General features: G+C 59.8%; 2 protein-coding genes across 3 annotated transcripts; both read left to right on the top strand.

The window, feature by feature from the left end:
• The first annotated feature begins 537 nt into the window (after positions 1–537).
• Positions 538–4,343, top strand: TEKT2 (tektin 2). Of its 2 annotated transcripts, none has more exons than XM_045782564.2 (10): positions 538–690; positions 1,459–1,669; positions 1,751–1,876; positions 2,077–2,282; positions 2,763–2,906; positions 2,987–3,101; positions 3,253–3,360; positions 3,488–3,631; positions 3,792–3,871; positions 4,037–4,343. In XM_045782564.2, the coding sequence occupies exons 2-10, from the start codon at positions 1,514–1,516 to the stop codon at positions 4,248–4,250; spliced, it is 1,293 nt and encodes a 430-aa protein (XP_045638520.2). In that variant the 5' UTR covers positions 538–690; positions 1,459–1,513; the 3' UTR covers positions 4,251–4,343. The 2 variants fall into 2 exon arrangements, with proteins under 2 accessions (XP_045638520.2, XP_087714493.1); XM_087858367.1 differs by having other exon boundaries at positions 606–690; positions 1,462–1,669.
• A 698-nt stretch (positions 4,344–5,041) lies between these two features.
• Positions 5,042–10,474, top strand: ADPRS (ADP-ribosylserine hydrolase). The gene is made up of 6 exons (XM_045782507.2): positions 5,042–5,292; positions 7,719–7,815; positions 8,086–8,293; positions 8,396–8,580; positions 8,922–9,022; positions 9,632–10,474. Exons 1-6 carry the CDS (start codon positions 5,076–5,078, stop codon positions 9,922–9,924), a joined length of 1,101 nt encoding a protein of 366 aa, XP_045638463.1. The 5' UTR covers positions 5,042–5,075; the 3' UTR covers positions 9,925–10,474.
• The last annotated feature ends 1,149 nt before the right edge of the window (positions 10,475–11,623 follow it).

Genomic DNA, 11,623 nt, shown 5'->3' with positions numbered 1-11,623 from the left:
GTGCTCTCTCTCTCTCTAACAAATAAAATCTTTTTAAAAAATGGATTTTATAATGTACAGAATTATTGAATCACTATATTATACACCTGAAACTAATAGAACTCTGTATGTTAACCGTAGTGGAATTAAAATTTAAAAAACAAGGAAAAAAAAAAAAAGGCTGGATTTTGAGTTTTGCTTCTAACACCCCAGTTACTTCGCCCGGGGATGTGGACTCTCCAAAAACAAGCATCGTTCCTTCTGTGCCATCAAGCGGGTGGGCGCAGTTGTTGGGCAAGACAGGACCAAAGGGCTGTGTGTCAATAATGCTAACTACATATACATTTCTGGAAGGATATCTGCTGAGGAGTGAGCCTGACCGGGAGATTACTTTTTCTATGTACTGTGCTTTTTTTTTTTTTTTTTTTTTTTACCTTGTCAATGTGTAACTTATATCAAAATACAAATGTTGAACGTGTACATGGATTGAACGCGACATCCCGATGCCCTCCTCCCGTGGCCCCCTCCGGGCGCCCCAGCCCTGCGGCCCCCGCCGCCTTCCTGCCCCTCGGGCCTCCCGCCCCGCCGCCGCGCTCGCCAAACCAAACAGCGGGCGGAGGTAGCGCGCGGGCGGAGCGCGGGTGCCTGGCAACCGGAGGCGCCGAACAGAGGAGCTGGGGACGCTGGGCGGAAGTGCGAGCGGGGCTGGAGGTGAGAGAAGAGAAGAGCGGGCGGTGGGCGGCTCTCACCCCGGCCGAGCTCCCTCCCTCTCCCCTTCCCCCTCCTTTCTCGGTGCCTGCGCCGGGCTATTAATTCAAACCAAAGATGATTATCCTGGGGAGGGGAGAGGGGGCTGGGCTGGGACCTAGACGGGCCCCAGCTCCTCCCAGTGGGGACCCTCACACACGCGCCCTTCCTTCTCCTACAGAGAGGGGGGGGGGAACGACCAAATGGGCAGAGAGCCAGCCGCCCCCCCAACTCCCTAGTGCCAACCCGTGTCCCCTGCAAAACTCGTGCTCTTCCTCTTAGGTCCCCAGGGTCCTGGGCCAAAGCTGGGGCGAACAAAGAAAAGAAGGTTCCATAAGACCCGGTTGCTGGAAGTAGGAGGTGGAAGCTGGAATAAGGGCTATTTTTCCTGCTAACCGCCCCCGCCCGCACACCAGCCCCACTAAGGGCGTGGCACCACACACACACACACACACACACACACACACGCACACACCGATGGGCTCCATTGTTCCCTTTCACCTGTCCCTAGGCCTGCAGGGTCTAGGAGTTTGTGCCTGTGGACGGATGGGTGGGGGGAAACTTAGTGGACGCCTCCTGCAAAGCTGAGTAACGCCAGGGCTGTTCCCAAGCCGGCTTCCTGCAGGAAGGGGCCTGGAGCAAAATGGACAGGGAGCAGGCTCTTTGGAGGGGCTTTTGATCTAGGACAGCGTCTCCTGAGCTGTCTCCTGCAGCCTTGTTTTCCCTCTCCAGCAGAGTGGGTGCCTGGAACAGGCCTCGGGTGCTCTGACCCTTCCACCCCTGCGCCATGGCCACACTGAGCGTCAAGCCCAGTCAACGCTTCCGGCTGCCAGACTGGCACACCAACAGCCACCTGCTGTCCACCAACGCCGAGCGGCAGCGAGATGCTTCGCACCAGATCCGCCAGGAAGCCCGGGTCCTCCGCAATGAGACCAGCAACCAGGTTGGAGGCCAGAGCCTCGTTGGGTGGGCAGCGGAAGAGCCCCACCTGCATACCCTCTTTATCTGACTTTGTCTCTTCCAGACCATTTGGGATGAACATGACAACAGGACTCGCCTGGCAGAGAGGGTGGCTACTGTCAACCGTTGGAAGGAGATGCTGGACAAGTGTCTGACAGATTTAGATGCTGAGATCGACGCCCTGACCCAGGCAGGGGGCCAGGGCAGGATGCCAGGAGACCCTGCGGCCGGGACCCCCCACCCTTCCCACTTCAGGGTCAGCGCACCCTTGATGGGGGTACTGGGGGGCATGTCCCCCTGCGTCACTCACTGGCCCCCCTGCTAAGGTGGGACTGAGAGCTGCTTCCCAGGGGGTGGCCCCGCTAGGGTCCCGTGCCCTCTCTTTTCTAGATGAAAGAGTCGGCAGAGCAAAACCTGCAGGCCAAGAACCTGGCTCTGGACGTAGCAATTGAGTGCCTGACCTTGAGGGACAGTCGGCGCGACATTGACGTGGTGAAGGATGCTGCGGAGAAAGAGCTGCATAAAGAGGTGGAGGTCATTGAGGCCACCAAGAAGGCCTTGCAACAAAAGATTAGCCAGGCCTTCGAGAAGCTCTGGTAAGGGAGATCTGTCATTCCAATGTTCTCCTGCACTTGAAGGCTGAGTGTCTTTTTTTTTTTTATAAGACTTTTAAATCTATCTATTTGAAAGAGAGAGAGAGAGCAGCAACACAGGGAAGAGCAGGGGGAGAGGGACAAGCAGACTCCGTGCTGAGCGCAGAGCCCCACGCGGGGCTTGATCCCGAGACCCTGAGAGTCAGACTCTTAACGGACGGAGCCTGCCACCACCCCTGAGCACCTTCTCGGGAGTGTGTATGTGTGAGCCTCAGTGAGTGGACGTGTGCCCCCCCCTCCGTGCGCGCGTATAAGCAGGTGGGTGTCCCCATTTTGTCTTCAGGGCACTCCTCCCGCTCTGCCGGCCTTTGTTCCTGCGGCTGTCACCCCAGCTGGCCCAGGCCTCCGTCCCTTCAGGACCACAAGGGCTGTGTCCTGGGGCCTGGGGGTGGGGGTTCCTGAGCGGGTCTGCTCCCTCCCCAGCCTCCTGCAGGAAGTGCGACAGCAGCTCCACGCCGACCATCGGGACAAAATGGAGACACTGGACATTGACAGAGGCTGCCTGTCTCTCAACCTCAAGTCCCCAAACATCTCTCTGAAGGTTAATCCCACACGTGTCCCCAGTGGGTAAGAAGTGTTTCCTTCATTTCTGCCCCCGCGCACGCCGGGCAGCCCACACCTCCGACCGCGGTGTCCTGCCCTCGCAGCTCGTCCACCCTCCAGCAGTGGGACGACTTCAGCCAGCTCAACAAGAACCGCGCCGACGCCGAGATGAGGGCAGCGGCAGAGCTGCGGGAGGCCGTCGCCCTAACCATTGCCCAGGTGACCGGCCGCTCCCACACCCACGTCCACGGCCGGCTGGTGGCCCGAGGGTTCCCCGTGGGCCATGTGGCCCCCCGTCCCCGACTTGAGCGAGCTCCTCAGACGGCCACGAGCTTGCGCCCCGCCCTTGCCCTGCCTCCCTGTCCTTCAGACCAACAACGAACTCGAAGCCCAGAGGGTGGCCACGGAATTTGCCTTCCGGAAGCGGCTGCGGGAGATGGAGAAAGTGTACAGTGAGCTCCGGTGGCAGGAGAAGAACGTGAGCCTTCTCCGTTTAGGCCCTGGGCGCGGGGTTCCTCCTGTGCCAGGAGCGCCCACAGGAGGCCCTGGAGGGGGTGCCCCGCGGTGGGTTCGGCGGGTGGGGACCAGTCGCTCTGTCCCTGCAGACCTTGGAGGAGATCGCCGAGCTGCAGGAGGACATCCGGCACCTGGAGGAGGATCTGCGCAGAAAGCTACAGAACCTGAAGCTCTGCCATACCCGGCTGGAGTCCAGAACTTACCGGCCCAATGTGGAGCTCTGCCGGGACCAGGTACAAGGGTACCCCCGTGGGGCATGGGCCCCCCACTAAGGCTTCCTCAGGATCATACCCCCCCCCGCACATATTCCTGGCAGAGCAGGGGTGCTGGTGGAGGGCAGGATCCAAGCCCCTACCCTGACTTGGGCCTCCCAACCCACCCCTCCGCCTCTAGGCGCAGTATGGCCTCACTGACGAGGTTCACCAATTAGAGGCAACCATCACCGCCCTGAAGCAGAAGCTGGCGCAAGCGCAGTACGTGGGGCGAGTGGGCAGGGGGCGCAGGGAGACACCTCCCACCCCTGGGGCCCTTTGCTGCCTGCTGGCTTCCCTGAGTCTTCCTGACTGAAGGCCGGGGAGCTCAGCCCTGACCTCCCAGCATCGGGCAGGGGTGACGGGTGGTTCCTGCGTCCTCCCCAGGGATGCTCTGGATGCTCTCTACAAGCACCTGGCCCGGCTGCAGGCTGACCTCGACTGCAAGGCCAACTCCATGCTGTTGGACACCAAGTGCATGGACACCCGCAGGAAGCTGACTGTGCCAGCAGAGAAGTTTGTGCCCGAGGTGGACACCTTCACCCGTACCACAAACCGCACCCTGAGTCCACTCAAAAGCTGCCAGTTGGAGCTGGTCTAGTCTAGGGGGGCTGAGGGATGAGGGAAAGGTCAAATGGGAGATGGAAGAGGGAGGGGGTGGAGAGAATGAATCTAATAAATGTGGTTCTCAGTCAAGGGGCTTTCTGCTATCCCCTGCATATGGCCAGCAGGGAGTGAGAGGCTCTGGGACCCCTGTGCACGGAGGAGCAAGGTTGGGGAACATCATCCTCGAGCTCCATGTTCTAAACCTGATTCCTCCCCTCCTCCCTCCTCAGGGAACCGCTCTCTGGGCTAGGCCAGCATCCCGCCGGGGCTCTAGCGGCATGACCTTGCACCAGCTCTGCCACAGCTGGACCCTGGCCTGCCCTCTTGATGCCTAGGGGAGGTCCCGGGGGAAGCGGGGGCGGCTAGGATCACAGTGGGAGGGCTTGGGGGTGGGAGCCCAGGCCTGAGGGAGCCTGGGGCAGCCATGGGAGGGCGGAGGTTGCTGGGGCTCAGAGCAACGCTTGCTAAAAGCAGGCCACAGGGGAGGGGTGGTGTGGTGGTGAAGACAGTGGCCTGAAGCGCAGGGCTGCCAGGGTCCGATGGTCTGGCTCTGGGCCCTCCTCTCACCTCGGGGACTCTTCGGTGGCCATCCCGGCCGTCTGTGAGCCATTTACAAGTGGGGAGAATGGGGCTAAAAGCGGAGGTCTGGCCGGTGCTGCAGGACGCGGGAGCTGCGGCTCCGGGCCGCTGGGCGGCGCTGTGGGGGCGAAGAGGAACCGCGGCTCCGGGCCGCTGGGCGGCGCTGTGGGGCAGGCGGGGGGGGGGGCGTTGTCCTGCGGCGCGCGCCGGCCGTACCGGAAGTGGCGACTGCTCCGCGCGGATGGCCGGGGCGGCGGCGGCGATGACGGCGGCGGCCTGCGCAGGGGCTGGGGCGGCCCGCTCCCTCTCCCGCTTCCGAGGCTGCCTGGCCGGCGCGCTGCTCGGGGACTGCGTGGGCTCCTTCTACGAGGCGCACGACACCGTCACCCTGACGTCAGTTCTGCGTCACGTCCAGAGCCTGGAGCCCGACCCGGGCTCACCCGGGAGCGCGCGGACAGGTGAGCGGGGCCGGGTGCACGTGGGGACGCGTTGGCGGGGGTTCCCCGGGGGCGTCGGGGCGGGAGGGACAAGCCTCGGAGGTGAAGCTGCCCGGAGCTGCAGCTGCCGGGTCTGGGGGAGCCTCGGGCAGCTCGGACTCAGCGCGTCAGAGTCCCGGCCCCAGCTTCGCTCGTCTCGCACGGAACGTTCCCCGGCTCGGGGCCTGGCAAGCCCGTCCTTTCAGCCGTGCAAGCCGGCAACCTGGGCGTCATTCTCCTGCATTGCGCCTGGCCCACCATGTGCACCACCAGTCCATTCTCCACGCAGCAGGGAGTGCTCTTCTCGAAACAGATGTGACGGGCCTCCCCCGCCGGAAGCTCTGCAGTGATTTTCCGTTACCCTCAGAATAGAACCAAATTCCTTAATGTGCCCTACCTGGTCGGCCCTCCTGAGTCCCCAGTTTCACCTTCTGCCACCCTTGGCCTTGTTTTCTGCGCTCAGCTGCTCTCACACCAGCTTGTTCTAGCCCGGGCCTTTGCAGTGCTGTCCCTTGTATATAAAGCCTGTCTCCTCCCTTTCGCAGCCAGGTTCTCACCCAGATCTCTGACGTCTAGCGGAGAATGATTCTTGGAGAGCATGTAGAATAGTAAGAAAAAGGGGCCATACTCAGAACGCTGGAGGAGGAAAAGGAGCTAGAGTTGGAAAGGGTTTGATGGGAGTTGAAGCAGGGGGGCAGGGTATCAACAAAACCCAAGAGAATTTCAAGATGGTCACTGGTGTCATGCTACAGAGAGGTTAAGAAGAGGAAAGTCTGGATTTCAAAAACCATTTTCAGTAGAATATTGAAACCTGGAAGTAAGATTTCAGTGGGTTTAAGAGGAAGTGGAGAAAGGAGATAGAGTATGGTTTGGTATGATGGGAAGGAGATACAGGAGCCGTGGTTGAAGCAAAGTGGAGGGTTGGCTTTTAATTTCATCTTTGCTTTGATGTTAAGATGAATGAAAAACATTTTAGGTGTTTTAGAACCTTTTGGATGCAAGTAGCAGAAAACTCAGCTCATAATGGTCTAAGCAAAAAGAGAATGCATTGGCTGACATAACTGAGAAGTCCAGAGGTAGGTCTGGCTTCAGGTGGAGCTGAATCCAGGGGCTCAGGCCACGTCCTCAAGACCCAACTCCCCTCCTTATTCCGATCTGCATTCTGACAGGTTGGCTTCACTTGCTCTGGCAGACTCTCCCCATGGGGTGGCCCCAGCAGCTCCGGCAGAGGAAGAGTCTATCTGCAGCAGCCCCAGCAGAAATCCTAGACTGCATCTCCTCATCCTGGCTTCGGCATTCTGTCCATCCCTGAACAAAGGAGTAGGGTGTGCTATTTGAGGAGGCTAGTGGTGGTGTGAACCTTGTGCTGCAATCACATGGGCTGAGGATGATAGAGAAGTGGCTCCCTGGGGAACAGCAGGGTGCAGGGAGCAAACAAAGGGAGCATGGGTACTACTCCACCACACGGAGAGGTTGAGGGGACAGGAGAGGAGAGGAAGGAAAAACAAGTCCGCCGGGGAGCTGGGCCGGGTGGACTGGAAAAGGGACTCACTTGATCAAGAGGTGACAGGAGGTGACAGGAGAACAGCTGTGGGTAAGAGGCCTGTTGATCTCTCTTCCTAGTGAAGCCAGGATGGGAGCCCCCTAAGAGTGAAGGGGAGAAAGTGGGGCAGGGGGCTTGCCCTACACAGAGAGGAGTGGGAGTGGGGTGGGGGCTCGCTAGGGAGAGTGCTTCCTGCTCTGCAGCCATCTCTTCCTTCAGTAAAACCAAGTCCCACCAGTCCCTTGCCAGCTCACAGCCTCCTCGGGACGTCTGCATATAACCAGCGTTGCTGGGTCAGAAGTGCCAGTGCACTAGTCCTGGGCACCCAGAAGAAGGAGCGGGGCAGTGGGGGGGGGTCGACCCAGGCTCTAAGGTTGGTTCTGGGGATGTGGAGGGGAGCAGCGGGATGTAACAGGGAAGGGCTTTGAAGGCCAAGGCAGTGAATTTGGCCTAATCCTGAAAGCAACAGATGGTGACTTTGAGCAGGAGAGTGAGATGAGGAAAGGAATAGTCTGCATTTAGGAAGAATTTTCTGGCTGCACATGTAGGCTGGGTTGGAGGGTGGGGGTAGTGCCCGAGAGCTACGGTCATGGCAGTCAGAGGGGGCAGAAGATTTTCCTTCAGAAATCAACAGGTCATCATAACTGACTCAATAAAGAATTGCTGAAAATCCCAAGGCCTGGAGCCCAGGAAACTGGGCAGGAGAGAGAGGGCGGCTCGGTCAGTAGAGCGTGTGCCTCGATCTCAGCGTCATGAGTTCAAGCCCCACATTGGGCATAGAGCTTACTTAAAAAGCGGGAAGCCAGAGCCACCACCTTCAAGCCCTGCGGCGTGATCTCACCCTCACCCCACCCTGTCCCTGCAGAAGTGTTGTGCTACACAGACGACACGGCCATGGCCAGGGCCCTGGTGCAGTCCCTGCTGGCCAAGGAGGCCTTCGACGAGGTGGACATGGCTCACAGGTGAGGGGGTGTGGTCCTGGGGTGAAGCAAAGCAGGTGGGCAGAGTAACCGTACTTCTTGACCAGAGCGACGATGTGGGTGCATGCTGGGGCCCCCGCCCTCGGCAGGACACTCATGCTGCTGGCTTCCCGAGGCAGAAGTGACAGCACTGCTAGCACGGTGTCCTTAGGTCCCTGAGGCTTCCTCTTTCCCAGACCAGCCAGAGCGCTCCTCTCCCGGCCCCAACAGGCATCTTTTCAGCCCTAATCCTGTCTCCCTTCTCTCCCCTAGATTCGCTCAGGAGTACAAGAAAGAGCCTGACCGGGGTTACGGCGCTGGAGTGATCACTGTGTTCAGGAAGCTCCTGAGCCCCAAGTGCCGCGATGTCTTTGAGCCCGCCCGGGCCCAGTTTAACGGCAGAGGCTCCTATGGCAACGGGGGTGCCATGCGGGTGGCCGGCATCTCCCTGGCCTATAGCAATGTCCAGGACGTGCAGAAGGTAGTCCAGGCGGGCTGGCTTCTGGGCTTCCCCCTCCCTCCCTCCTCTGTGCAGCCCGGGTTCTGTGACAGCACGTCTTTGCTCCCACTGCCTCTGCCCTAGTTTGCCCGGCTCTCAGCCCAGCTGACACACGCCTCCTCCCTGGGTTACAACGGTGCCATCCTGCAGGCCCTGGCCGTGCACCTGGCTTTGCAGGGGGAGTCGTCGAGTGAGCATTTTCTCAAACAACTCCTGGGCCACATGGAAGAGCTGGAGAGTGATGCCCAGTCCGTCTCCGATGCCAGGGAGTGAGTGTGTTTGATGGAGGCAGGCTGGAAGGGTGTTTGTGGGTATGCCTGCATCGCGGGGTCCTCTGGCGTTGCCACAAGCTGAAACCGTTCTTTTTTAATTGTAGACTCTTAGGAGGGGTGGGAGGAGCCCCTTTGCCTTGACTCTGCTTCGAGGCTCTGAGGGAACCAGAGAATAGGACGAGGGGCTCACACCTAGCCCTCTCCCACTTCCTGTCAGGACGCCTGTGCTGGGTGTCAGCCTGATTACCTCCCCGCCTCACTGTCCCACACCCTTCCCCTGCCTCCTGTCTCCACCCTGCCGGCTCCAACCTCCCTGAAATCTCGCCCCTGACCCACAGGTTGGGCATGGAGGAGCGTCCCTACTCCAGCCGACTGAAGAAGATCGGCGCTCTTCTAGAGCAGGACTCCGTGACCAGAGAGGAGGTGGTGTCTGAGCTAGGTGGGTGGACCCTCAGCCCCGTCATCCTCAGGGCTGGTCCCGGGCTTAGGGACAGGCAGGCGCCTGGAGCCGTGCCTGCTCTCACGTTCCTAGCCTGAGGCCCCGGTGCAGGCGGCGCTGTGCGGTCCTTGGCGGGGCTGGGACCGCGGTGCCTCCTTGGGCCGGGGTCACTCCAAGGCTGCCGCGCCACCAGCCTCACAGCCAAATGTCCCCGGGAATGCGAGGAGGCCACTAGTTTTGACAGTTGATGTTGATAACCGATACTTGTTTATAGAGCGCCTGTCCTGTGTTCTGGGCACCGTACAGAACACTACCTGTGCGCATTTCACCCCCACACCAGCCCTGAGAGTCGCTGCCTTTATTCCCTCTCTGCCCAAGGAGTCGAATCCCAGAAACCGGAATCTCAGCCATGAGGGAACTTGCCCGGTCCCATGCTAGCAGGAGGGAGAGCCAGGATTTGAACCTGGGTAGTCTAATCCTAGAGCCTGTGGTCTGAATCATAGGCCAGCTTGAAGCTGAGAGTATTGGCTTGGGGTGAGTGGCCAAAAGAAGCCTGGGGACATAGAGGGTGGGGGAGTGCCAGGTCCCCATATGCTGGCTTCCCTACAGGCAATGGCATTGCTGCCTTCGAATCTGTGCCCACCGCCATCTACTGCTTCCTGCGCTGCATGGAGCCTGACCCCGAGATCCCCTCTGCCTTCAACAGCCTCCAGAGGACTCTGATCTATTCCATCTCTCTCGGGGGGGACACAGACACCATTGCCACCATGGCCGGGGCCATTGCTGGGGCCTACTATGGGATGGAACAGGTGCCGGAGAGCTGGCAGCAAAGCTGTGAGGGCTACGAGGAGACAGACGTCCTGGCCCAGAGCCTGCACCGCCTCTTCCAGAAGATAGTGTGAGGGCCTCAGCTGCTGGGGCTCCGCCATGTCCAGCCGGCCCAACTGCAGCTCAGATTGGAAACTCAGTTCCTCGGGCTCCAGTCCCTGCCTCCATCATCCTGCAGTGTGGGCGGAGCCCACGGCTGGGACAGCGAGTGCCCTGGGGGAGGTGACTGGACAGCGGGTGGAGGACTGGTGCCTCCCTGGCGCTGGGTTTCAGGCTCACTGCAGAGCCCGGGGCCTGCCTGGCAACTCGGGCAGGCGGGAGGGATTAGGACAGGCTTTATTTTGGAAGGGTACCTGTGACATTTTCGTGTCTTATCCAAGACGGGATGGGGGTGGGGGGGTGGGCAGAAGTGATCAGCAGTGGCACCATTTCTTCTTGTTGAGATGTAGCCGCTTTGCCAGAAAACATGTCTTTGACCGGGCAGAGCCCCTGGGCGGTAGGTTTATGTGGGTCGAGGAAACCAGCACACGCATCGGGCTGATCTAGATCCGCACCTGGGCTGTCCTGGCTTGTTAACAGCTGCCGGCAGAAGTCACAGCAATAAACAGTTTTTGGTAAATCCCACCACTGGTGCCCATATGTCTCCTCTGCCCTGAATGAATTTCTCCCCCACCCCAACACACACCCTTGACTTTCTCAAGCCTTGTACCCCTTCCTCCGCTCTGCCAGGAGCCAGTAACATGAGGCCCTGGGTTTGTCAGGCACATTCCTCCAGTTCTTCCAACTGGCTGTGCTGTTCGGCCAGGAAGGGCAGAGCGGGCATGGTTTGGTGCTTGTTCCTGTTGGAGGTCATTGAGAGCAGCCCGGGCAGTGGGCAGGATGAGCCAGATGTCCCTGTTCTCCGAGCCTGACTTCCTCATAGGTTGCTCCCCAAATCGGACCCCCAGGTCCAGCTGGCCCAAGAACGGGACCCCAGTAAGGACACAAAGGGCACCCTCTCCCCCTGGACTGCCAACCCTTGGGGGAGGGAGGTGCATCACGTCGGAGTCCTGGGTGGACTGAAGGCTGGGGGCCTCATTCTGTATCTCGGGCCCCGGTCAAAGGCTTTGGCTTAAAGGGAAGTTTTGCACAACATTCATTTAGAGGAAAGGAAAATTGAAAGGGGGAAGACCCCTCCCCTCCAACTTCAGGGATGTCCTCCAATCATCCTTCCAGCCTCAGTGGGGGGAGAAGCCTGCCCAGCTCTGCAGCTGGCCTGAGGGCTGAGGGCTGAGGCCTGAGGGCAGGTCTGCTTTCAGCCCCGATGGTGTCCTGCCAGGCTGGGGCAAACCACAGGACTTTCCAGGGCTTGGATTGTTTCAGGTTTGCTGCCCCCATCCCTCGAGCCAGGGACAGATTCTTACCGCTGAGCGTAGCAAGCTGTGGGCAGGTGCTTTCTGCCCAGGTCAGCCCCCCCACCCCTATTCCCGCCTTCGGCAATGGGCCTGGCACTGGCCCCCACCGTCAGGATCAAAGGTTCATGATTTCATTGATAATTTGTATCAAATGTGGAAACTTGGTCCCTGGGATCCTGAGCCAGCTGTCACGCTCCACCACCCCTGAGAGCTCACAGGAATGTTCCAGGGAAGCTCGAACCATCTCCCCCAGCTCCAATCACTGCCTTGCTTTGGTTGCTCAAAATGCCTCCTGGCATTTCCCTGGTGCAGAGCCTTGGCAGCCCAGGAGCATGGAGCATTTCTGATGCGGTGGTGACAGAACCCACGGCTGGGGGCC

The sequence above is a fragment of the Ursus americanus genome, chromosome 33 (assembly GCF_024610735.1).
Source record: "Ursus americanus isolate L20-20 chromosome 33, mUrsAme1.1.p, whole genome shotgun sequence".
NCBI classification, from domain to species: domain Eukaryota; kingdom Metazoa; phylum Chordata; class Mammalia; order Carnivora; family Ursidae; genus Ursus; species Ursus americanus.
This window is presented reverse-complemented; position numbering and strand designations above follow the sequence as displayed.